The 26,760-nt window shown below is 44.3% G+C and overlaps 1 protein-coding gene across 1 annotated transcript in view; it reads left to right on the top strand.

The window, feature by feature from the left end:
* Positions 1 to 8,537: 8,537 nt before the first annotated feature.
* The window catches only part of ADAMTS18 (ADAM metallopeptidase with thrombospondin type 1 motif 18), a 136,671-nt gene continuing 118,448 nt past the window's right edge, over positions 8,538 to 26,760 (top strand). The window contains exons 1-3 of the mRNA XM_055000730.1: positions 8,538 to 8,793; positions 8,896 to 8,980; positions 20,043 to 20,359. Coding sequence (XP_054856705.1) covers positions 8,692 to 8,793; positions 8,896 to 8,980; positions 20,043 to 20,359 — 504 coding nt within the window. The 5' untranslated portion in view covers positions 8,538 to 8,691. The remainder of the gene's footprint in view (positions 8,794 to 8,895; positions 8,981 to 20,042; positions 20,360 to 26,760) is intronic.

The raw sequence follows: 26,760 nt of genomic DNA on the forward strand, positions 1-26,760 counted from the left end.
TCAGCTGGAGATCAGTTGTAATTCCAGGAGATCTCCAACTACCACCTGGAGGCTGGCAACCCTAGTGAAATGTACTTCTATTTAGGCCAATGCAGTAATTCTTAAACTGGCAAGCAGCAGAAAGGCAAGATGAGGGAACTGTTACAAAGAGAGGCTGATTCAAAGCAAGATTCAGTCAAAAAGAACTGGATGTCGCCGGCCTCTCCTTCAAAAACCTTCCTCCTTCCACCTTTCTGTTTGCAGCGTTACACATACATGTATTTGCCTAAAGGCTATACTTCACAAGAAGTGGGCTGTAGACCCCAAAAGTTTCTGTTGGAATAAATTTAGTTAGACCAAAGGTGCCGCTGAATTCCTTTTTAATTTTGCTATGACAGATGAACACTGCTACTTCTCTGGAAGTGCATAAAAGCAGCTTGTGTCTGCATGCGCGAGTGTTGCAGTTTGGGGTGGGAAAACATCCCCTTTCTCTGAGCGGAACTACAAGTGACAAAAGGCACAGATTGGTCACTTGTCAGCTTCCCTCAAGTTTTGATGGGAAATGTAGGCAGCTTGGCGGAAAGTTGGACAAGTGACAGCTGAAAAGTCCATTGGACAGCAGTCGGAGAGCCAAGCTGCAAGACTAGGATGCCTACATTTCCCATCAAAACTTGAGGGAAGCTGACAAGTGTCCAATCTGTGCCTTTTGGCACTTGTAGTTCCACTCTCTGTGCCATTCTTTCCCATTAAATCACACCATATATAGTGGCATAAAGAAAAATGATCACAGAATTCCACATAACAGGTAATAGTCTCTTCATGTGATGCTATTTACCAGCTAAATCTAAAAGAGTCCAGTAGCACCTTTAAGACTAACCAACTGTACTGTAGCATAAGCTTTCGAGAACCACAGTTCTCTTCGTCAGATGCATCTGATGAAGAGAACTGTGAGTCTCGAAAGCTTATGCTACAGTAAAGTTGGTTAGTCTTAAAGATGCTACTGGACTCTTCTATTTTGCTACTACAGATTAACACGGCTAACTCCTCTAGATCTATTTACCAGCTGATTCTATTTACTTCCATGCCAAAAAAATTCAGCTGCCTATTTCTCACATGAATCCAGAGTTAGCCGTGTTAGTCTGTAGTAGCAAAATCAAAAAGAGTCCGGTAGCACCTTTAAGACTAACCAACTTTATTGTAGCATAAGCTTTCGAGAATCACAGTTCTCTTCATCAGATGCATGGAAGGCAAGAAGAAACTGGTCAGATATATAGATGGAGAGGGGAGGGAGGAGTAGATGCAAACAGTAGCTTCTGATATGGAGATCAGTTTGCTTTTGTTAAGGAAGTCAGTTACTTCTGATAATGAGATAACCATTCATAGAGCAGAACTACAAGTGACAAAAGGCACAGATTGGACACTTGTCAGCTTCCCTCAAGTTTTGATGGGAAATGTAGGCATCCTGGTCTCGCAGCTTCGCTCTCTGTCTGCTGTCCAATGGACTTTTCAGCTGTCACTTGTCCAACATTCCGCCAAGCTGCCTACATTTCCAATCAAAACTTGAGGGAAGCTGACAAGTGTCCAACCTGTGCCTTTTGTCACTTGTAGTTCTGCTCATAGTCTCTATTCATAGTCTCACATGAAGCCTCTGTTAAAGGGACAGAACATTTTTCCCCTCTCTAGACCTGTTGGCAACACAATCTACACCTAGTTAGAGTCTTGGTTAAGTTAACACATGAGTTCACCATTTAAAGAATGAAAGTTGGACTTTAGAACAGAAACATTGATTTTAAGTGAGTGCTCATCAACTCCACGATCCACCCAATTGAACCCACCCTGGCTCAGTCTGGATTTTTCAAAATCACTATCAAGCTTCTTGTCCTGCAACACAGCTGCCTTTAACTGCAATGGCTCTGAACATGGCAGGACAATTCAAAGGATAAGGGGCAATTGAAAGAAACACTTGCTTATTTGGGGAAGGTGTTATTTATTTATTTAATTAAAACCCAAATGAAGCCTCCAAGGTGACGAATAACAGATATTAAAACATTTTAAACATTAAAGTAACATTTATAATGTATTACATAAATGCAATGAAAACACAAAGACATATAAACACACATACACAAACGCAATGAGGGAGGAGGGTGAATCAGAGTTTACTGAGGGTGTGCTAAATGAAACAAAAAAGTACCAGCTGGTGGAAGACAATGATAGAGGGAGATGAATAAATATCCCTGGGACAGGCATTCCAGATCTTTGGTGTCACAACTGAGAAGGCTCTTTCCAAGCTTGCCACTCGTCTAGCCTCAGATAATGGAGAGCATCCAAAGCAAAGCCTCCAAATATGTCTCACTCTACTCAACACTCAGATTGCAGCATTCTGTACCAATTGCAGCTTATTGAGGAGGGCCAGGAGCTGTTCCAGTTGGCAGCAGAGGACAGGACCCAAAGCAACGGGCTTAAATTACATGCAGAAAGGTACCAGCTGGATTTTAGGAAAATTTTTTCATGGTCAGAGTAGTTCAAAGGTAGAATCAGCTGCCTAGGGAGGTAGTGAGCTCCCCTTCCCTGGCAGTTTTCAAGAAAAGGCTGGACAAATCTTTGTCAAAGATGCTTTAGGCTCATCCTGCATTGGGCAGGGGGTTGGACTAGAAGGTTTGTATGGCCCCTTCCAATTCTGTGACAATCTTCAAGGGTAGCACTACATAAAATACATTGCAGTAATCTAATCGATTCGGTAGTATCTTCTGTATATAAAATAACTGTTCTTAATTTCTAATGCTGACTATTCATAGACCCTAAGGGCAGAACTACAACCAGTGTGGTGTTGCAGGTACAGCTAGAGTGTCACACTAGGATGTGGAAGACCCAGGTTGGAATACCCCTTCTGCCCTGGGTTACTTTGGGCCAGTCACATACTTTCAGCCAAACTTACCTCACAGGGTTGTTGTGAGGATAAAATGAAGGAGAAGAGAATGATGTGAAGTGCTTTGGGTCCGCAGTGAGGAGAAAGGTAGGATGTAGATGAAGTGACTAAATAACAAACATAGTTGAAGATAGGGGGTAGATAAAATATAGGTAGGTGGGTTGGTTGGGAGAAGGAAAGACTGAAAGGTGAGAGTGTGGGTTTTCCAGGAGAAGAGAAAGAGGAAAAAGTGTGAGGAGGGAGATAGAGAAGAAAATGAAGTCTCCATTTAAAGGGCTGAGCCTTTTTTTCTCCAGGCAATTGGCAACCATAGACTCAGGGGTCATTTCATAGAAAAAAGAGCTGGAGGAACTCAGTAGCATACCTCATTAGCATACCTCATTAGCCTATGCCACACCCCTTGACATCACCAGATGTGTGTCATTAGCATAACTGATTTGCATATGCCACACCCCCTGACATTACCTATCCTGGCTGTTTTGGACCCAATCCTGGCCATTCAGGGTCAAAATTCAACCCAAAATGGCAAAAAGGGGCTGGAAATAGCCAAAAAGGGGCCCAAAATGGTCAGGATCGGGCCGCTGCTGAGCAGGAAAATGATCCACCACCCGTCAGAGGCCCTATCCAGGCCGTTTCAGCCCCAATCCAGGACGAAATAGGTCCAAATGGCTGAGAGTCAGGTGGGTGGGGCCACTTGACATGTGACCTCTTTGGGGAACTACCGGAGCGGTGTTCCTGTGCATTCCCCCTCAAAATGAGCCCTGCATAGACTTATCATGAAGGGGAGATGCACATATACTGCCCTGAGCTCCTTGCAAGACAGGTTGGATGAAAAGGCTATAGATAAATGGAAACTGGCTTACCTGTCACAAAAGAAAAAAAACTATTTTTCAAGTAAAACTAGGGGTGCATTAGAATACCCACTGATTTTACCTTAGCTAAGTAAAGCCCTACAGAGAAGGGAGAAGTGATTCAGCCTGCAGCGTCAGCCCAACTGCAATGAAATCACACCTACTGGAAAGGTGACATGTAATTTTAAATCAACCTTCCGGCATGGTCGTCAGCCAGTTGAGAAAACCCCATTTGATGCTGCCCTTCGATTTTTAACACATGCACCCCAACAACAGGAGAGTGACTGAAAAGTGCTTTAAGGGGCATGTGTGAATTCCATCAAAGACTGTGCTCCAATGAATTTAGCAAGGCACTAATGCATTCCCACCAGGCAGTACAAGAGGATTGGAAGGGAAATTGGGTTTCCTGGCTAGGGAGTAATTTAATGTTTATTGACAGGAAATAATGCAGGGAAGAGAAATGTGCACGGTTTGTCCCCGCCATTTCCCACCCCAAACCAATTGCAAATAAACACCTTGTTGGCAAAAAAGGCAAACAGACCTTGTCTTAAGGGGAAGGCGTATGTGTTTTCACAGCTATGTGGTATTGGAGCTGCCAGGAAATATTCCCGGAGTTTTGTCTTCAATAAGAAGAAATTTGGTTCCAATTTACCAAGCTCTTTGCCATGGTACAAGAGTCAGAAGAAGACACGTTTCTAATTCCATCTCAAGTGCCACCTTTGAGTCACCAATGAGAAACCCTACCACAGCAGAAGGGAAACACGGCCATCAGGCCAAACTCAACAAATCAAAATTCACCTACCTTTCAAATTCGTCAGCCCCCCCCCCGTCTCTGCCACTTCTATGTCATGCCATTGGGGGATAGGAGACCAACACCCGAGGACAAACGGTCCTGTCTGTTTTCTGCAAGGCAATTCATTTAGGGATCTTTCTATGACTAAAATTGGGAGCAGATTCCAATTTTACCTGAGCAATGACTCGCGTAGGTAATCATAAGCAAGTTGCTATTCTCCCACACCCATCCATTCCCATATCCAATAAGGGAATAATCATATTGGCCTGCCTTATAGGGCTCTTTATTCATCATTTTTTTAACTTAACAGTTTTTATACCATGCCTTTCCTCAAAGTCACTTGTAGAAAACCTCACGTTATCCATAAACAAATTAACAATAAAGTTATACAGCTATGAGACTAAATGGAACACTCAAACCAACAAAGACAAAAACAACTGTTAAGACGTCAAATAAAAGGCCTAGAAAACAAGAGATATGCACCTTTTCCTGAAAATCAGCAGTATTGGAAACTACCCCCTTTAGCAAATGAAAACCCGAAGACCTTGGGAGGAAGAATGGAAAGCGATAACTGGCTTGAGGAATGGAGCTGGTGTATAGGTTCAAGTAGGTAGAGATGGTCCTTCAGAGATCAGGGCTCATTTTGAGGGGGAACGCGCAGGAGCGCACTTCCAGCAGTTCCCAAAGAGGTCACGTCAGGTGGCCCTGCCCACCTGACAGCCATATTGGGCCCGTTTTGTCCTGGATTGGGGCCAAAACGGCCCGGATCAGGCCTCTGATGGGTGGTGGATCACTCTGCCACTCAGCAGCGGCCTGATCCTGACCATTTTGGGGCCCTTTTCGATCATTTTCAGCCCATTTTTGCCCGTTTGGGCCCAACTTCGGCCCTGAACAGCCAGGCTTGGGTCCAAAACAGCCAGGATAGGCGATGCCAGGGGTGTGTGGCATATGCAAATCAGTTATGCTAATAGAACACTTCTGGTGATGTCAAGGGGTGTGGCATAGGCTAATGAGGTATGCTAATGAGTTATGCTAATGAGTTCCTCCAGCTCTTTTCCAACAAAATGACCCCTGGGTAGTATAGTTATCTGGGAAACCAAAGTCCAAGGCCCCACTTTGCCATGAAGCTCGTGGCGTAACCTTGGGCCGGTCACGCTATCTCTGCCTATCCTATCTCACCGGGTTGCTGTGGTGAGGATAAAATGGAGGAGGGAAGAACACCTATATCAATCTGTTTCAAAAGCAACATATAATTTAAAACAATCAAATATCAGAAGATCTATAGGGTACCATAATACACGAAACAACAACAGAATACTGAACTTAATCTGTTCTTGAACTGAATACCCAAAAGGCCTTCTCTCCCATCACCATTTCTTCTGGTCATGTCTTCAGGAGAAGTCCCTTGGATGACTGGTAATTGATTTTGACCTTTTCCCATCTGTGCCCCAATTTTATGGATTGAACTTCTAAAGGAAGTATGAAAAACTTCCTTCCAGCATGGAAAGCTGGTTAGGTTATCCTTTTCCATTGGGTTTTCCTATGGATACAATGTTTTGTGGATGAAGACTTTCAGTCAAATAAGATCTCAGGGCCAAGCTACAAGTGATGAATGACACAGGTTGGAGACTTGTCAGCTTCCCTCAGGTTTTGATGGGAAATGTAGGCATCCTGGTCTTGCAGCTTGGCTCTCCGACTGCTGTCCAATGGACTTTTCAACTGTCACTTGTCCAACATTCCGCCAAGCTGCTGACATTTCCCATCAAAACTTGAGGGAAGCTGACAAGTGTCCAACCCGTGTCATTCATCACTTAGAGTTTGGCCCTCAGTCAAATGAGTCAAATAAGGTCTCAAATGCTTCGCTAATGAGTTAGGGACTGTAGACTTCATCACTATCTTGCCTTACACATTATCTGTAGCTCTAAATATGTACTCCTATGTACCACTAGTGCTCCATGTTGTCTAATGTCAGTCCTAGAATTGATTATGTTCTGTTTCAGTAGTTTTTCCACTCTGTATTGGATTCTTGCTAATACTATGTCTTTTAAACTTGTATTTATTTACCCTATGGCATTGATTATGGAAATGTCCTTGATACTGTATTGAAATGTACTTGATACAGATTGTAAAAATCTCATACTGTGTAATCCGCCTTGAGTCTCAGTGAGAAAGGAGGACTGTAAATGACATAAATCAAAATGAAGATTCTGAATGTTATTTGACATTTGGCATTGTTGAGCATGTGGAATCTTCCTTCATTGTAATATTTTGTAAATAAGTGTTGACATTTCTAAAACAGTCAGTCGTAGCGGAGGCCAGATTTTGGGTTGAATGTTGTTTGGTATTTAATATCAAGTTATCTGCCAGAGTCACGTGGTAAAGGTGGGATAAAATGGTGCAAATAGTATGAAATTCTACATATTTGGTTGTGATGATATCCCTGACTGCAGGCACAGGCATAAGAACTGATATTCTTGGGTAAACCCCGTAGCTGCAATATTTTTGGTGACGGCATCCACTTTAGAGAGCCAGTGTGGTATAGTGCCGCACTAGGGTCTGGGAGACCCAGGTTCAAATCCCTGCTCTGCCATGGAAGTTTGTTGGGTGTCTTTGGGCCAGCAGTCACACACTTTCAGCCGACCCTACCTCAACGGGTTGTTGTGAGGATAACACGGAGGAAAGAAGAATGATGTAAGCCACCTTGAGTCCCCATTGGGGAGAAACATGAAGTATAAATGAAGTAAATCAATAATGAATTGATGAAATGCCCCACCCAGAAAGATCCGCCAAGAAACATCCTTCCAGTGGTGTGTCCAAAGAAGGGAGCTCTGACTCTCAAAAACTCATCCCCTGGGAATCTAGTTGCTCTTTAAGGTGCTATTGAACTTGACTCTTGCTCTGCTTTTTAGGACTTAGCTGTCCCCCACATGGTTTGGGTTTTTGGAGCTAGGGTTACCAACCTCCAGGTGGGGCCTGGAGATCTGGAATTTCAGCTGATCTCCTGATTGTATAGTGGTTAATCAGCACTCTGCTGGTTCGACTCCCAGGACTGCCATGAGCTCAGCAGGTAGCCTTGGATCAGTCCCTCCTCTCAAATTAGTGGGCACTAATTTGTCTAGAACAGTGGTATATAATTATTATAATTATATTATATTATATATATTATATTATAATAAGTGGTTGGGTTGCAAATCAGCACTCTGCTGGTTGGAATCCCACTACTGACACCATGAGCTGAGCAGGTGGCCTTGGGTAAGCCACTTCTTTCAGCCCCAACTCTCCAGCTGCATTGTGGAGATAATAACTGACTTTGATCATGGCTCTGAGAGTGGCACTAATCTGTCCAGAAAGGTGATATATAAGCAAAGTAGTCATCATCATCATCACCATCACCATCACCACCATCACAGGTATCAGTTCCCCAGAGCAAATGGCTACTTTGAACTCTAAGGCATCCCGTCCCTGCTGAGGCCCCTCCCTTCCCCAGGCTCCATCCCCAAATATCCAGGAATTTCCCGACCGGGAGCTGGCAACATTCTCCGGAGTTCAGCTCCCCCCCCCTCTCTTATTATGTTACCCGAACCTGGATTTCCTTCCGAGTAAACGCGCTTAGGGGCCGCGTTAGTCTCTGCCATCGCGCAAGGAGCGGCCGCACCAGAGCCGGAAAGCGCGCACGTCCCTTCTGTTCAGCTTCGGAGGTGCCCAGGCGCTGGAAAGCGTCGCGGACCCCCGACACGTCCCCAGCGGGGGTCAGCCCTGGCGCCCTCTCCCTCCCTCCCTCCCTCCCCGCAGGCAGCCCCTCCCCTGCCCCCTCTCCCCGCCCTCTCCCCCTCCCCGGGCACCTCGGAGCGCACCGAGTTTCAAAAACTGCGCGCTGGCCACGGAGGAGGCGGGGAGGGAGGGAGGGAGGGATCCCGGCGGCGCTCCTCGCCTCGCCTCGCCTCTCCATGGGCTGCCCCGCGCCGATGCCCGCTGTGGGCGGCGCAGCGCGGCGATGCCCTGCCCGGCCGCCCGCAGCCCTGTGAACATGTGGCGGGGACCCGCGCTCCCGCTGCGCGCGTCCGGTGGCGGCAGCGGCGGAGGCAGGTAACCCCCTCCCTCCCCCTGCCAATATCCCCAGATGTGCCCCGGAGCGGGCCATGGACTGCCTCCTGCTTTTCCTGTGGACTTTGCCCGTCGCGGTTGGCAACTGCACCTCCATGCCCTCGCTCACCCTCTTCTGGCTGGGCAGCCTCGCGAAGGTAGGTCGGAGCGCAAAGGAGGAGCCGGCGAATCCAGACCCCCGTTCCTCTCCCCTCTGCCGTGCCCCCTTCCTTTTCTTTCTATTTGCCCTTTCATTTCAGACTCTCCAACTGTGCTGCCTCTCCTGGGTGTCGTTTGCCTCCGCCTTCACTGGTGACAGCAGCGGCATCAGTGGATTCAACCATGGTGGGTGCCTTTTTGTTCTAAACAACAGTTGCATGCAAACGACTAACCTGCTGGTGTCGTTTTGAAAACGTGTGTGAGAAACAGGTTGCTTCAGTGGAGAGAGAAACGCTGTAAGGGGTTGTGGATCAGCAGTCCAGTCTCTGCTTTGTTCAGCCCCAGCATCTCTGGTGAGATGGATCAGGTGAAGTGGCACACCTTTACCTTAGATCATGGGCAACCACTGCCATACAGAGTAAATGAAACTGATCTCCAGAGACCAATGGTCTGCCTTATTTGCAGTTTCTTACTATTAAAGTGCTGGCGCTGGGTTCCCCAGACAAGACTTCTGAGCAAGTTGCTACCATGCAATGTCTCATCTGTAAAATGGGAATGTTCCGGTTAGGTGTGCAACAGTTGTATTGCATGCTGTTTCTCTAAAACTGATGCAAACAAAATTGGCTCATGTTGTCACGGTCAGTTGAACTTTGCAAAAGAACAGCCCCGGGAACAAACAGATTTATCAATAAGAGACCGTGTTGCATACTGGTTAGAGTGTAGGACTAGGTTCTGGGAGACTGAGCTTCGAATCCCCATTCTGCCATGGATGCTTGCTGGGTGACCTTGGACCACTCACATATTCTCTGCCTGACCTGTCTCACAAGGTTGTTGTGAAGATAAAATGGAGGGGAAGAGAATGATGTAAGTCCGTTTAGGTCCCCACTGGGAGAAAAGCAAGGTGTAAATGAAATAAAGAAATGGTTGAGAGCTGGAATATTTACCTGAAACATATATTCAAGAGTTTCAGGTGGGCTGCCATGTTGGGCTGTAGTAGAAGAGCAAGATTCGGGTCCAGTAGCTCATACCCTGGAAATCTAGTTTGTCTATAAGGTGTTACTGGACCCTGATCTTGCTCTTATATATTTAGAGTATACCTGTGGCTGATTCCGCACACGTTGGATAATGCACTTCCAATCCTCTTTATAGATCATTTGGAATGGATTTTTTTGTTCCGCACACCAACTCAAACGATTGATAAAGTGCATTGAAAGTGCATTATCCAGTGTGTGTGGAATCAGCCAGTGATTGCTTAGATCATTCAGTCTGGGAGTTTCTCCCTTCAGTGCACAGGTTGCTGTTGAGCAGAGACTGCTGAGCTGGCCGTACCTTTGGTCTGACCCGGTGAGATGATTCTTACATTCTTAAGGACTGTTTGACTACTCTGGGATTAGTATGATTGCAGACTTGCACCCTGATCTCGATAACTGGAAGCAAGTTCTGTTTGTTTCCACATTCAGGTGGAAAGGTGTGTAAGACTGGGGTGCCTTCAAAATGTGACTTGAATAGTCTAGTTATAAGGGTAGTTTCAGGAGGATAGCGGAGTCGGTCTGCAGTAGAAGAACAAAGTTTGAGTCCAGTAGCATGGACTGTGTTCCACTTCTAAATGCATCTGAAGAAAGGAGCTTTGAGTCTACCCTGGAAATCTCGTTAATCTTTAAGGTGCTACAGTTATAAGGGCGTGACTCTGTTTAGAAGTCCGTTGAAGCCACTGGACTTAGAAGAGCAAAACTCTGTTTAGGATTGCACTGGAGATCAATTTGATTTGTTTCCTTGTGAATATATTATGGATCCAAGAGGAAATAGAAACAGAGACACCCAGGCAAAACCAATGCTTCTGCATCACACTTACCTGGGGGGAACACAGAGGAAATCAGAGTGGGTTAGTAATCTTTCCAACCCCCCCCCCAGCTTCAATTTAAAAATAATGTGGAAGCATCTTTAAGAATCTCTATACTTCAAAAGTATTTACAGCCCCCCCTCCCGTTCATCCCCCTCCCGATGAATGAAGCAGGCTCAGAAAACATGTGTGAGCAGACATGTTAAGGATTGCTAGATTTCAAAGACAACGGGAGAAGGAATGAATGGATTGGAGGCAGATTTTACATTCCAAAACTAAGAATTAATGTTCAAAAGAATTCTTGGGAAAAATGAGGCTATGCCTCTGTAGTATAAAGTGCATTGAAGAGAACTTTAAAAAACGACTAGCTACATTCTACCTTTACATAATATTTTGCACGATACGTATCAGTGCTTGTGTCTGTAGGACAGGAAGGCACATGCATGATACGCTTGCTCAGAGTATGAACATGTACAGTACGCACAGGGATTGGGGCAAGCAAACCCTGGCGCACGGTGTGCCTGTGCATTGGGGAATTCCCTCTTTCTCGCAGCTGCTTGCATTTTTTGGCGACCAGCCTGCTGAGCGTCTTGAACTTCTGCCGCTGATTAACACCACTGGAGGAAAGTGAAAGGCGCTTGATGTATTATTTCCCCTCTGCAGCAAAGACAACTTATTGTTGGCTGCTTTAGCAGCTGAAAGATGCTGCTCATGATGCAGGCTCTTGTAAGATGAGGGCTATCACTACATTTTAAACAGAAGACAGTTCTCGTTCTTTTTATCCCATCCACCGAGCTAAAGAAAGGAAGGTGAACTAGACAGCTTCTCCGCCAAAGGCCACGGATGTATCCTTCTTATATTTCTGTTCCAGCCTTCCTCGGAGGAACTGAAATAAGTACACGTAATTCCCTCCCCACTCCAAGATTATCCTCATAAGAAAGTGTGACCAACCCAAGCTCATCCATGGACTCAGAGCTAAGCGACAAGAGACGAATTACATGAGGACACGCACATGAAAGGAGTTGCAATGTTAGCCGGGAAGCTGAGTTTTAAAAGAGATCGGAAGGTTTTGTCAATTTCCCCTCTCTACAGAGCCAGCAAAGATTGCTCCACAGAGGTTTTGCTAATTTCCTCTTTGCCTCTGGAAAGTTTCACCTCTTTTGCCTCTGTCAGTTTCACCTCCCCTTCAAAGAGGCTAAGAGGAAATAAACAAACCATCTGAGAAGCAATCCTTACTGGCTCTGCAGAGAGGGGAAATTGACAGAGCCTTCTGATCTCTTTTAAAACTCAGCTTCCCAGCTAATATTGCGACTCCCTTCAAGTGAGCGTCCTCATATAATTTGTCTCTTGTAGTTTAGTTCTCAATGAGCCCATCTGCCTGCTATATTTTCCCCAATTCTGTCCCTGGATAAATTAGTCAACAGATGAAGGCTGAGAGCTGTGTGAGCAGAACAGTCCTCAGGCATGGTTTACACCTCCCTCCTCCACCTTTCCCCCAACCTCAAACACCCCCTGAGAGTTGCTGTTTATCTCACTGGGGAAACTTAACACTGCCCTGATGGGCTGTATCTCTGTGCGGTTAAGATTCCCAAGCAAGGCAAAGAGTGGTTTCCAGGGGACCTTTCAGATCAGGGAAATGGTACAGGGTGGAAGGTTAAACCCCCTTCCCCAAGCATGCTCTGGTCCCAGCTCAAGCTGGTGCTGGTGCTCTCAAACCTCTCAGAAATCCATATGGTCCTTGTCTCCCTGATATTACCTTCATAATAACCTTGAGAAGAAGAACAGGCTGCGAGAGAGTGCCTGACCCATCCAGGAAGCCTCTTAGCTTAGCAGGGACTTGAAACTAGGTCTCTGTGGTCCTAACCTGCTAGTAGCAACCACACTAGCTCCTTTCAAGCCTGTGGAATGACCTGCCTGAGAAGGTCAGGAAAGCTCCCCCTCTCTTGGCTTTCTGTAAATGATGCAAAACTGAATTATTTGGGAGGGCTTTCTACCCAGATTATAGGACTGTGTCATAAGAAAGAACTCAGAGAGATACATTGGAGGGAACAGGGACTATAGACTCTGCTATTGTGTACTGATTGCTGATGTAGATATGCTCTTATTGGGGAGTTTCCATGTTGCCAAACGTACCATGTAAATTAGTTATGCTTTGCTTCATAAAGGTTTCATCTCTCTGCTCAGCGTTATGCTTGTTTTCCAATTTTCTGCTGCTATACCCTATTGTATCTGTTTCAGTGAACGTCCCAACTGTTGTTCATTGTTATATTTTGCTCAGTGAATGCCCCAGCTGTTGATTATATTGCATTTCACTTACACTGTGTAATCTGCCTTGGGTCTCAGCAAACTATAAATAAAAAAATAACAATAATAAAATAAAGTAGGGGGTGAGGTGTGGCTCCGTAATCGAGCATCTGCTTGGCTTGCAGAAGGTCCTAGGTTTAATTTCCACAATTTTGTTTGTTTGTTTATTTATTTATAGTCCTTTTTTCTCACTGAGACCAAAGGCAGATTGCACCATGCAAGTGAATACAGTATAATCAACAGCTAGGACATTCACCGAGCAAAATACAGTATGAGCGACAGTTAGGACATTCAACAAACAGATACAATACGGCATGGTAACAGAAAATTTAAAAACAAGTTAAAGCTGAAACACAGAGATGAAACTTTTCTGATACAAACTGTAACACAGTGTCTCTCTGCATGAGACATCTTACACAAAGACACTCAAGTGTAGGGAGATGCAGTGTTAGCTGGGAAGTATAGTTTAAATTTCACCTTTACACAGAGCTGGCAGAGATCAGTCTTCAGAGGATTATAACAACAACATTCGATTTATATACTGCCCTTCAGGATAACTTAACACCCACTCAGAGTGGTTTACAAAGTATGTTATTATTATCCCCACAACAAAACACCCTGTAAGGTGGGTGGGGCTGAGAGAGCTAGAAGCTGTGACTGACCCAAGGTCACCCAGCTGGCTTCAAGTGGAGGAGTGGGGAATCAAACCCGGTTCTCCAGATTAGAGTCCCGCGCTCTTAACCACTACACCAAACTGGCTCTCAGTTTCACTAGTAGTGTAGTGAAATTTGTTATTTTCATCTTTACCAGGAGAAGGCTCTGTCAATTTCACTTTCCCTTTAGGGAGGCAAAGATGAAATTAACAAACCCTCTGAAGAGTGATCTCTTTCAGCTCTATGTAGAGAGGTGAAATTGACTGAGCCTTTGGCTCTGTCTTTTTAAACTACACTTCCCAGCTAACATTGTGTCTCCCTACCCTTGAGCGTCCTTGTATAAGATATCTCATGTAGAGAGACTTTAAGTAACGTGACATGTATTAGCAATGTGGAAATTCCCCAGTAGGAGTGTATCTACAGCAGCAGCCAGTGCCAATAGCACAGTCTATAGTCTCTGTCCCTACCAAGGCATCTCTCTGAGTTCTTTCTTAGCACCTCCAGTTAAAAGGATAAGGTAACGTGAAAGACCTCAAGCTGGAGACCCTGGAGACCCACTGCCAGTCAGAGTAGATACTACTGACCTTAATAGGCCGATGGTCTGATAACATAAGGCAGCTTCATTTGTGTTCAGATTGGAAGGCACCATATTTATAGTTTAGGATTTGAGAGCCAGCATGGTGTTATGGTTAAAATAGTAGACTAGGATCTGGGAGTCCCAAATTCGAATCTCCACCCTGCCATGGAAACTTGCTGTCTGACCTGGAGCCACTCCCTTCTTCTCAGTCTAACCTCGCAGGATAAATTGATGGAGGAGATCATGTTGTTGTAAGAAGCTTCCAATTCCCATTGAGGAAAAGAGCGGGGTATAAAATAATTAATAGATAACGCAGAGTCAGCCCACTCAAAGGCTATTGACTTCTGCATAACTCCAAATAAGCATGCACTATGGATCAATGTATGCTTTACGGTGCAATTCTAAGCAGAGTTACTCCAGTGTAAGCCCACTGTAATCAATGGGCTTAGACTTGAGTAACTCTGCTTGGGATTGCACTGTTTGTCCTATATGCTGAAGGTTACAGTTGGCGCATCAGAGGAAATGGGCTTCAGCCTTGCAAAAACTTATGCCATAGTAAATTATGTTAATATGCCACTAGATACTTTGCTCTTGTACTCAGAACATGTATGTGTCTGTCCCTGCATGGCTGCTCCCACACAGAAAGGGCTTCTAATTTGTGTCACTGCCTTGAGACCTGTCTGGAAGGTTGATCTTATTCAGCAGAAAAGCAGCTTATGCTTTTTCTAAACTCTGGTTTTGGAGGGGTGTTGTGTGCCCCTCGCTGCCTCTGAGGTTTCCAGAGCTTAGAGGTCCCTTCTGCATCTATGTGGGAGAGAGAGAGAGGTTTGACACCGACGTCAGACTTTGCACCAAGGAGATAGTACTGTTAGTGTTCAAAGTCCATGTTGAAAGTTGAACCTTTTCTCCAGCTTATAGTTTAATCAGTAAGATGCAAACAGCCTGCCCAGTGTCCTGGGGCCGATTCCCAGAACCAACACATACATTGTAAATGATCAATGTGTGATTTTAAATGTCCATGTACACATGACAGGGAACTGCTTGCCGATTGGGATACATGAGTATGTAGGAATGCACATCTGTCTCTCACTGGTATAATACCGGTATATTCACTGTAAACGTAATTTTCGCTCAGAGAGGGTAGAACGTTTCCACACTGACATAGTCTATGGGTTTGCAAGATAATTTTTTTAAAAAAATGTTATGGGCACTGTGGAATTAACGTGTTGGATCAAGCCAGCTTTCTCACCCAGTCTCACACAATTCCTCTTATTACTACAGCCTTTGTTCTACATGGCTTTGGTCCAAGCAGGTTCCATGGACCCCAGGATAGCATTTTGGGATGGTCCAAGAGGAACCATCATCTTTTTTTTTCACCAGTAGAAAAGCTGTTTGGATGCAACCATGAGTCAGCACATTGTACAGGTTAAAGTGCTGTGTTAGGTTCTGGGTCTCCCAGATCCAGGTTTAAATCCCAACTGTGAGTCTCTGTACACAAGACATCTTACACCAGGTTGCTCAAGTGTAAGGAGATGTAATGTTAGCCAGGAAGCATAGTTTAAAAAAACAGAGCCGGTGGAGATCGCTCATCAGAGGGTTTGTTAATTTCATTTCCCCCTCCTGGAAGGCTCTGTCAATTTCATCTTCCCTGCCATAAGATGAAATTAACAAACACTCTGAGGAGCAATCTCTACCAGCTCTGTCTTTTAAAACTATGCTTCCCAGCTAACGTTATATCCCTTGAGCATCCCTGTGTAAGATGTCTTGGGTAGAGAGACTCTGTGCCATGGAAGCTGACGGGGTGAGCTTGGGCCAGTCACTCTCTTTCAGCCTAACCTACCTCACAGGGTTGTTGTGGTGATAATAAAACAGAGGAGAGGGGAATGGTGTTGTGAGCCATGTTAGATCCCGATTGTGGAGAAAAGTTGGGTATAAATAATAAAATAAACCTGTTATTAGTTTAGACAATTTGTATGTCATCTCTGCACACTGGCTGCAGGCAGCTCACAACGAAAATGATAAACTCAAAGACAATACAAACCAATGAAATAAACACAAGTCAATAAAACATGCCCATAAAAGCAAGCCAAGGCATAAAAACACCTAAAATAAAACACAGCAGTCTGAAATGATATGGATAAACGAGTTTTCAGCCTAGGAGGTTAAAACAGGTTAAAAAGATGGAACCCCTTAGATGGAACCCCTTAGTTAAAAGCCTGGGTAAAGAGAAATGTTTTGACCTCGCACCAACAGGAAAGTGAAGTTGGTGCCAGGTCAGCCTCAATGGAGAGGGCATTCTTATTCGGCCCTGTCTCTGGCTACCACCCTCTTCACATGGGAGCTTAGAGAAAAGAATCTTAGCTGGCAGGGTGCACAGTGTAGAAAGATGCAGTTCTACCATTTTGGAATCAGATAGGTCTGTGGTCTTCTAGAAATAAAATCATGCAGCATGGTGGACCTTTTCAAGACAGATGTTTCACAAAGTGACGGACATCTGGGAACTCAACCTAGTTCTGGATGAAGTCATTGACAAATAAATCATGTAGGGTCACGGAATTGTCCTCTAGGTGGCAATGTAGAAGGTTATATATATATATATTAGCTTTGAAGATTCCATCAAACTTTTAAGATCACACCACAATTAGATATTTCCGAAGCAGTCATTCAAAATTGCAAGCAGTCGTTCTATTGGTTGTTATTAACCACTCGTTCTATTGGTTCTATTAACCACTGCTTCTTTGTCTTGCAGGTCTCAGGGGCATTCTCTAGTGTATTTATTTCTTTAGATGCTTATGCCTTTCTTTTCTCCCTGTTGGGGACCCAAAGCAGCTTACATCATTCTCTCACTATTTTGTCCTCGCAACAAACACCTTGTTATGCTGAGACAGGCCCAAGGTCACCCGGCAGGCTTCCGTGGCACAGTGTGGCCTCTCTGACTCTAATTGGGTGTTCTAATAATTATACCATACTCAGTGTGACAGAGATGAGACTCTGGGCCAAGCTACAAGTGACAAATGACACTTGAACAGCAAGTGTATTTCTCCCTGTTCACTTGCCCTCCACTCAATCCACTTGCTGTTCAAGTGTCATTCGTCACTTGTAGCTTGGCCCTCTGTCCCCATGTGCAGAGGGGGAAAGGCTTTCTTCTGGCCTTGAAGTGCTCCAGCATGACCTCACAGGCAAAATTCTGTCCTGATGCTGAACACACAATTTGGCTGCTTGCGATCTGTGGATCCCAACTCAAGAGCTTCCTCAACAAATGTATGTGATTACAAGTTTATGCAGTTCGAAAGCTCCTGTTCGACATTAATGAAAGGGCAGAGACCCTGGGCCCAACTGACCGCTGGATTATCTTAGCTTTTATCAAGTTATTTTCCTCATTCATTCAACCCCCTGCCTGGGGTTTACCCATTCTTCTCTCTTCCTGGAAATCTTAGGCGGCACAGAAAATATTCTAATTCTCATATAGGCCAGGTTGAAGATGTTTGACTTAAGATCTGCACCTTCCTTCTAGCCCTTCCAGCACATAACCTGGCCATGGTTCCCTTGGACAGAAATAAAAGAATTGCTTCCATGTTCTGGATTTCCAAGTAATTTTAAAAGGCATCAGCAGCAGGCAGAATGATTGATACAAATGTCGTATTAGGAAATCTACTAAATCACCAAGTCATGATAAGGTCCTTCTCTTTAGGATTCTCTTGAGAATCCTGTGCAACACAAAAAACTTCCTAGACTGGCCACATAAAACTTCCTAGATTTCTGTGCGCTGCTTGTGCCTTAGCAAATTGCATGATTTCTTTTTACCACACATGTCTATCTGCCTGCCTATGTCTGGAAGAAGTCAAGGATAGACTTCTCTCTGAATTTTGAACCATAGGTTTGTTTGTTTTTTTAAATATGAGAAAATTCAGTCACACACAGTTGGATCTAGCCAGTTTTTCCACTCAATCTCACCCAATTCTTGCTCGACCTTACAAGGTTGTTATGAAGATAAAATAGAGGAGAGGAAAATGATGGAAACTGCTTTGGGTTCTCACTGGGGAGAAACGCAGGGTGTTAATGACGGAAATAATTAAAAATCTTCCTCTTTACTACAGCCCACACAACCCATATGAATTTTGTCCATGCAAGTTCCATGATCTCCATCACAGCCTTTCGGGGTGGTCCAAGGGAATCCCTTTTTTCTTTTTCACCAGCAGAAAAATGGATTCAAGCCAACACACAGCCCCTGCTTTCCCCTCCATGCAGCTCAAAACAATAAAGTCAGTTTTACCATGCGAGGAGTTGTTTCAGCACTGATCTCCAGAAACCTTGTGTGTGTTAAGACGGCTGCCTCACTGGAAAGATTCATATCTCAGATTGTTTTCTCTGAACATGTGTCTTAAAGATGCCTGTGGAGAGAAATGATGTTCCAATTAGTTCTTCTGGCTTGATTTGTCCTATGGGTAAAACTTTTTAACCAAGATAAACATTGCATGTGTATACTGTTGCCCTTAAATGCTCTGGCCAATACACATTCTTCCTTCATAGATCTCAAGGCTGCTTATGGGGGATCCCCAGAACAGATCTCCAATCCAGGCACTGACCAGATCTGACTTACGAGTCTTTCTACATGAGACATCTGACACATGAAGAACATGTGTTGGGAGATGCAATGTTAGCCAGGAAGGGTAGTTTAAAAAGACAGAGCTGGCGGCAGGCCAAAGGCTTTGCTATACATTGGAACTTTGTGAAGGGGCTGTGAAAGGCCAGAAGGGAAACTTTTGCCCATTATAATCTCTCCAGGTCCAAGCCCAGCTCTGGAAAGCAGCTCCACCTCATTTTCATTCCTTTCTGTCCGGTGGTTGTGATCCTACAGAGTTTTAGACTGGAGAGGTGAAATTGACAGAGCCTTCTGGGAAGCAAAGATGAAATTAACAAACCCTCTAAGGTGTGATCTCTGCCGGCTCTGTCTTTTTAAACTATGCTTCCTGGCTAACATTGTGTCTCCTTACACTTAACAAACATGCACTGAGTGTCTCGTGTAGAGAGACTCTTTGAGAGCAATCCTAAGCCGAGTTATGCCATTCAAATCATTGGGCTTAGAAGAGTATAACTCTAGGATTGTTCTGTAAAGTTTCTGCAGAGTTTCAGTACAATGCACCCTCCAATCAATGTAGTATTAGTAAGCAAATGACTGGTGGCCAGGTGGATTTGCTCTCCATCTTATTTCTTGGCTTCTTTGGGCTTTTGGGAACAAGATTTTACCCTACTAACCAATGAATGAGTGCTAGAATCCGAGCTTGTGGGGAACAGGTTATCTCCCAACCACAGAAGTCAGTGACAGCTTGAAAACCACCATAGGCAGGAGGTAAAGTCTGAGTCCTTTGAGACACTAATAATTTAATGGTTTAATCTTTCTGAACAAGCAGTAAGTTCTTGCACTGATGGCTGCATGTTTGTTTTTTGCTCTGCTTTCAGAGACAGGGAGACATAAAGAAGGTGGAAAACCCACCTTTCCTTTAATCCTCTTTTAACAGAAGGGAGGGATGAAACAGAACAGAGTTCCTGGTGATGACAAATATCTTCAGCAGAGTGACTGTGGGAAAATTCACAGCTACTTCACACTGCCTGCCTAGCGGCAACCATCAGAGGGCAGAGAGGAAACAAGCCCTGTTTTATAACTCTTGTGATTTACGTGGGACTGGCTAAAATTGCTTGAGACATATTTATCTGTCCTCAGCTGTCTCAGAGGCAGGCTTCCAATTCTGCTGTTTGAAAGTTTGCATGGCCATCTTTTTTAAAAAAAATGTCCATCAAAGAGATTAATTGCAAAACAACAAACTTGTGCTTGGCTGGTGAAGGTTTCCAGCTAACCGCACTTTATCTTTTCAGATTATACCTTTGTCATTCCTGTTGAGGTGGACTCCAGTGGATCATACATCTCGCACGACATTTTGCACAGCGCCAGGAGGAAAAGATCGTCCCCAAGCTCTAAGAGTTCCTTGCACTACCGGTTTTCAGCATTTGGACAGGAACTGCATTTGGACCTCAAACCTTCGGACCTTTTTAGCTACAGTTTTACTGTCCAGGTACTTGGGAAAGACGGCATCGCAGATTTTCAAGAACAGCAAGTTGAACCGTGTTTCTATCAGGGATTTATAAGGAACTATAGCTCCTCTTCAGTAGCGATATCTACATGTGTAGGTTTGGTAAGTGTCTTCTTTAAAGGAATATGTGGTCTGGCCTAGACTTTGGCGAGATTTACTATTTTGACACAGTTATCTGGCTCCAGCAACATTAAATCCTATTTGACCCAACAGCTTCCTTCCTCCCTTCTTCTCCCCACACCCCTCTCACCAATGTAATCTTTTTGAACAGGAAAGCTTTAACTGACATAGTTCTTTGCCAAGCCAGTGGTAGTCTTTAGGCTACGGCTCTCGAAGACAGGTCTAATGAAAATAATTCTGGTGGCAGATGTGCACAGTTAATCCATGGGAATTTCCTTTCCGCATCAAGCCTTCACGGTCAATACAGGCAGCCGTGGCTTAATTGTTCCAGATCTTTCCTGGATGTATGAATAGCTTTCATTCTCACTTCCACTATTACTGCACCACTTGCTCACGTGAATCACGTTTTCAGAGCAAGGCTGTAATACAGAGAGAGATGGGCTTCCTAAGGAATGCTTTATGATACAAGATGCCCAGTGTTCATTGGGGTGGGGTCAAAATGGAGCTCTGTGGAAGGTTTTGCTCTGTTGTTGTTGTTATTGTTGTTGTTGTCTGACATATCTTCTGTGCATGTGATTTTGCATGCGAGTTTAACCAATCCTAGACCATATAGTTGCTCGCATAAGATTGACAATGGGTTAGTACGTATTTTAAAAGTTTGAAATCCACAGAAGCCAAGTTTAATTGCTTAGGATCAGATTCATAGTTGACAGAAGTTTTAAAATGAAGATCTTGTTAAAGTGAAGGATGCTTACTATATTAATTACATGCAACAAAACATGTAGATTGGCTAGGTTCTACCATGGCAACTAGCAGGGAGTGGGTGGGGAATTACTGGGTCATGGGATGGGGGGAACTGATGATGTCATTTCCTGTCATGCACTAATGTCACTCTACTCCCTGTACTCCCAGAAGTGATGTTAGCAAATCACCAGGGGACACTGAGGATACTCTGGTATATGGGCAAACCATAGAGTTTTAGCCTAATATCAGAGCATTCCTGACGACACTGGCGATGCACTGATGTCACTTATTGGCACTTCTGGGCACATGGGGAATGATGTCAGTGTGTTGGGCCTCTGCCAACCTCCCCCTCCTACTATTTCCCATCATTTCCCCCCCACCAGCCAGTAGAGCAGAGGTGGGAAGCTAAGATGCATCATGATATAATTCTGCTCAGAATTGAATTCCAGTTGGGCAATGCTGGCAGGAAAGTAAATTTAAACATTCTGTGGTTTAGGGAAGACTGTTCTGGTTTTGAAATAGTTTTTTGAGATTGAGTTTTGAAATGTAGATGAGAATGTCCATATTTAAGTCAAAGTGATGCGTTTTCATTGTATCATAAAAAGGAGGGAAAAAATGCATCAAAAATATCCGGTATTTTTTCCCTCAGGTAAAAGACATTTGTCCAACTCTACTTCATGTTAGTAAGTTAATAATTTGTAAGGTGGCGCTGCAAGTTATTGTTGGGTTTCTGCAAAAAGAATTAATGCTAGGAGAAGTTGAAGGCAGTAGGAAAAGAGGAAGACCCCAAATGAGATGATTTGACTCGATAAAGGAAGCCACGTCCTTCAGTTTGCAAGTTCTGAGTAAGTTTGTATTTGACAGGATGTTTTGGAGGTCTTTCATTCATGGGGTCACCATAAGCTGGAAGTTATTGACCACACATAACACACACACACGATTTCTGGATAGGTCAGTGATCTGAGGTATGTAGCTCTCAGGGTAATCCTATGTGTGCACACAATTTTGGAATAGATATGTGAAAAAATTGATTATGCTCCAAATGTCAAAAAAAAAAAATTGATGTGGATCCTTCCACTATCCTATCACTCCACATCAGTGAGCCAAGCTTGGAGCCTTCCTCCAACCTATGGAGACTTCCTCCAATGGAAACGTTCTTTAAGGAGGAGGCTTGTTGGATCCATGCTAATAGTTACGTAGCCAGGAAAAAAACCTAACCAATAGCATTTTTACTGGCATTCATTGCTATTGATTAAGAACTACCACCGACGTTTGAAAACATCAGTCTTGATCTAGATTCTGCAATTGTACACTTTGCCCGAAAGCTGGGCTGTAATAGGAAGCGTCTTGTGGACTAACGCCGTCCATATCCTCCCTTTCCTAACTGCGTTTGTCACTTGGTTGCCCTTCCTTCTTATTTGCTTTGTTCGCCACAATTAAACCCAAAGTGGTGTTGCTACTACATGGTTGGGAGCACTAATCTTCCCATTGTTCCTTTCATTAGCAGTAGCTTCTCCACAATAAAACTGCACTGACCCATTCATTCAAGCCTGGAACTCCACAGCGGGATTTGGAAGCAATTGTATTTCCACAGACTACCAGGGACCCTTTGATCTCATTTGTTTTTTGTGGGGTGGGGGAAATGACCTAGAGAATTCTGTGGCCTGGATGTTGCTTTTGCCAGCATAGAGGATTACGGAGTGTGGTAGTGTGTGTGTGAGTTTGTGTGTAATCTAACTAGAAAAATTAGGCCGAGGATCTGCTGCTTTGCCACTAAGTTAGTACGAGAAATTGGCATTGAACTACAAGTATCTAAGAGGAGGTAGGCTATTGAATTTTGCTACCCTGCTGTCATGCATCTAAGCCATGTATTTTGATTTTGCTTCTCTCTTATACAAATTGAACCTGTGAGTTTTTACTTTAGCATCGAGTTTTCCTGTTAAATTTATGCAAATCCCTCCCCCCATAAATTGCTTATAGATGGTGTAAAACAAATTGTAAACAACAGAAACAAAAACAGTTTTATTGGTAACATATGAAAACAAAAAAAGGGTATTTTGGTATCAAATACTGCGACTGCTCATAATTTGTGGAACTAATCAATTTGTGGAACACAATCAAGAGGATCCTCAAATGTATGTGCTTCCAAGTTTATGCGTTTTAAAGATCACTGCCCTAGATTTTGTGCCAAACAGTCTTCTCAAAGAATTTTTGAACAGACTTGAATGTGAGAAGCCAACACTGGGACTATGATCAGTAATTAGCCTCCATCACAGGGGATAAAACTGGCATTTGCGTTAGCACTGAAGTATAGTCCAAACAGACAGAATGTGCCATACAGTTTCTGCACAGCCACTCGTTCCCGAGTGACTCAGCAGAACATAGGTCTGTGTTTTGCTGAGTCACTCCAAAAACTCATCCTCCACAGTCCAAAACAAATCCGGTTTTGGAGGGGAGGTTGGGCACTTCCATCATCATAGCCTAAAAGTGCCCACCTCCTTTTTATTTTTATTTTTTTTACTTTGCACATGTGCAATTGCTTGCAGCTTTTGTTGCAAGCAGGCTTCCACAACTGAATGGAAATGTGAAGGAGGAAGGGAAGGAGCGGGGAGGGGGGGGAGAACTGGGCGGAGATTGAAAGGAGTAGGAGGTTTCTTTAGAAGTGCTTTAACCCTTCATATGCCAGAAAAATGCAAAAAAACTGCACCGTAAACCCCAACAAAAGAAAACACCAGAGCAAGTGCAGTCCCAGTAAAGACACAGAAGACACGGGAACAAAAGAATATGCATACGTTTAGCAAATGATAACATGGATGCTTGGGGGAAAGTTGCCACTTGCCACAGTTCCGAGGGCAAACCGTACCTCTAATAACGTGTGGAGATGACCTTTGTTAACTTAACGCCCTTCTTTCTTTCCTCAGTCTTTGGGTTCTTCTTTTGGTGTGAGCAGAACACCAGAATCAAAAGTATTAAAGTTTAGAAAGTGATGGTTGTTGTGGATTTTCCAGGCTGTATCGCCGTGGTCTTGGCATTGTAGTTCTTGACTTTTCTCCAGCAGCTGTGACTGGCATCTTCAGAGGTGTAGCACCGAAAGTGTCTCACACTGAGAGATCTCTGTCTTTTGGTGCTACACCTCTAAAGATGCAGTCACAGCTGCTGGAGAAATGTCAGGAACTACAATGCCAAGACCATGGTGATACAACCTGGAAAATCCACAACAACCATCGTTCTCCAGCCATGAAAGCCTTCGACAATATTTAGAAAGTGAATTTGTAAAAAGTCAATCATCATTTGTAACTGAAGTGTACATTCCTTGGATAGGAAGACCACCACTTAATGTTACCATTTGCCTTTCTGGTTTACTCAAATGGATAAAGGGGTTTTGCTTTGGTCTTGGCAAATCTAATATAAATATGAAGTGTATGGTAGGTTTTCTGCACTGGTATATTTTGGTGTCAATTGGACTAGTTATGCTGAAAACCAGGGCTTTTTTTCTGGGAAAAGAGGTGGTGGAACTCAGTGGGTTGCCCTTGGAGAAAATGGTCACATGGCTGGTGGCCCCGCCCCCTGATCTCCAAACAGAGGGCAGTTTAGATTGCTCTCCATGCCATGGTGAAGAAGGCAATCTAAACTCCCCTCTGTCTGGAGATCAGGGGATGGGGCCACCAGCCATGTGACCATTTTCAAGAGGTTCCGGAACTCCGTTCCACCATGTTCCAGCTGAAAAAAAGCCCTGCTGAAAACTAAAAGTGTTTTAGATTCAAAGAGTAGGGAATAAGCTGTAAAAACCAGATTTTGGGGAAGGTGGAAATCATTGACAAGAAACATGGCAAGTGTCTATTTCATTCTTGTTTCAGTCAACACAACAGTCATCCTCCTGAACTGATGGCGTTGACATTTTTCCCAAGCAACTTCAAATGCGAAGCATTTATCGGCTTTTAAAAATTCTTGATTTCTGGCTGCTTCAATGTTTTAAATGACAAGAGAGGATGAAATTGGATGGAATCTGTATGGGTATCCATTTTTGCTAGGAAATCTGACCAAATGCTGAATTTAGACCAACATATTTTGCCTGGTAAAACCTTCTAGAGACCTCTCTAAGTTACATTTGTAAGAAAAGTGTCTATCAACTACGTTTTTGTCCTTGCTTGGGGTAGTGCGCCTGGTCCTCCCCTCCTTCATTTTATCTTCATGACATCCTTGTGGCTGAAAGACAGTGACTGGCTGAAGGTCACCCAGTGAGCTTTCGTGGCTGAGTGGGAACTGAACCTGGGCCTTCCCAGTTAGGTAGAAACCACTCTCCCCCAGTGACCCCACACTCTGATGATGGGTTTTACTCTTCACACATGGGGCTTCTGTATCTGATTTTAATCCTTGGCTCCTGTGGGTCTCCTCTTATTTCTTCTGTTGGTTTGGTGCTGGCCTCCGTTTCCTCCCCCCATCTCATTTCCACTGAAATTCATTCTCGCCAGTCTTCTTATCAGCATCCTTTGAAACTAAAAAGATTTTTGAGAGTTAGATCTCCCTTCTTCAGATATAGGCCTGCTTTGACTCTCAAAAGCTTACACTCTTAAAATCTTACTGAGCTCTAAGGTCTCTTGACTCAAACCCTGCTGATCTACTGCAGAGAAACAGTCATCAACCTGAACTGATGGCGTCGAAATGTTTCCCAAGCAACTTCAAATGCGAATCATTTATCAGCTTTTAAAGTACCCACCTAAATCCACCAAAACTTACCAGCATCATGGATCAGCATTAGTGCTTCATTGCCTCGGGGTCATAAAAGATATATTTGCCACCTCCTGTGACTGTTCCTTGTTGCTGTCTCCATGTATTCACTTGTACACCTCCTTGGATGAGGGAACAATGGTGATGAATGGGAAGGAGGACCAGGAGCTGTTCCTGTTTCTTTTCCTCTTTTACTTGTGGGTCAGTTCCAGGAAGGAAGCGGCTGCATGAGGAAGGGATGGGGACAGAAGGGAAGCAGAAGCTGGAATTAGCACTGCAGCCTTTGATACACAATGAAGTCTGGAGTTGAGGATGTGTACACTAGACGTTGGCGCGAACCAAAAAAAATTAACGAACCAGCGGTTTGCAGTTCGGTGCCGACAACCATCTCGAGATCGCGAACCACAACGAACATTTCCCGCTACTGAACCGGTTCACGGTTCGTGGTTCGTTGGACGTGGAACAGCCCCAGTGGCACTTACAGAGCCCATATTCCCGGGGAGTCTTTTGCAGGCTCTCCTACAGCCATCACCCAAGTTTGGACAAGATTGCAAAAGGGATCTTGGAGTTACACCCGCTCCAATCCAAGGCCCCCAGGAAACTCCCACAAAAATCCAAGCTGAATTATACTCTCAGTCTCTCTCCCCAAAGGCTAGCAATTGGCAAGCAAGAGCTCTGTCCCACTCCACTGCTCGCTGCGCTGAAAGTGAAACCCAGCCTGGGAGACCACGGCTATTTATAAGCACAGGTCCCATTGAGCAACGCAGGAAGTCTGTGTTTGGCTGTCAGAGCTGCCTATCAGGGTTTGCAGGGATGAGATTGGAGTGCCTGTGGCTACAAGACACCCCCTTCCCCCTCCCTCCCCTGGGTGTCTTCTCCCAACTTGTAACCGCTTTACAGCTCCGTGGTTG

Source organism: Eublepharis macularius, chromosome 16 (assembly GCF_028583425.1).
Source record: "Eublepharis macularius isolate TG4126 chromosome 16, MPM_Emac_v1.0, whole genome shotgun sequence".
Classification (NCBI taxonomy): domain Eukaryota; kingdom Metazoa; phylum Chordata; class Lepidosauria; order Squamata; family Eublepharidae; genus Eublepharis; species Eublepharis macularius.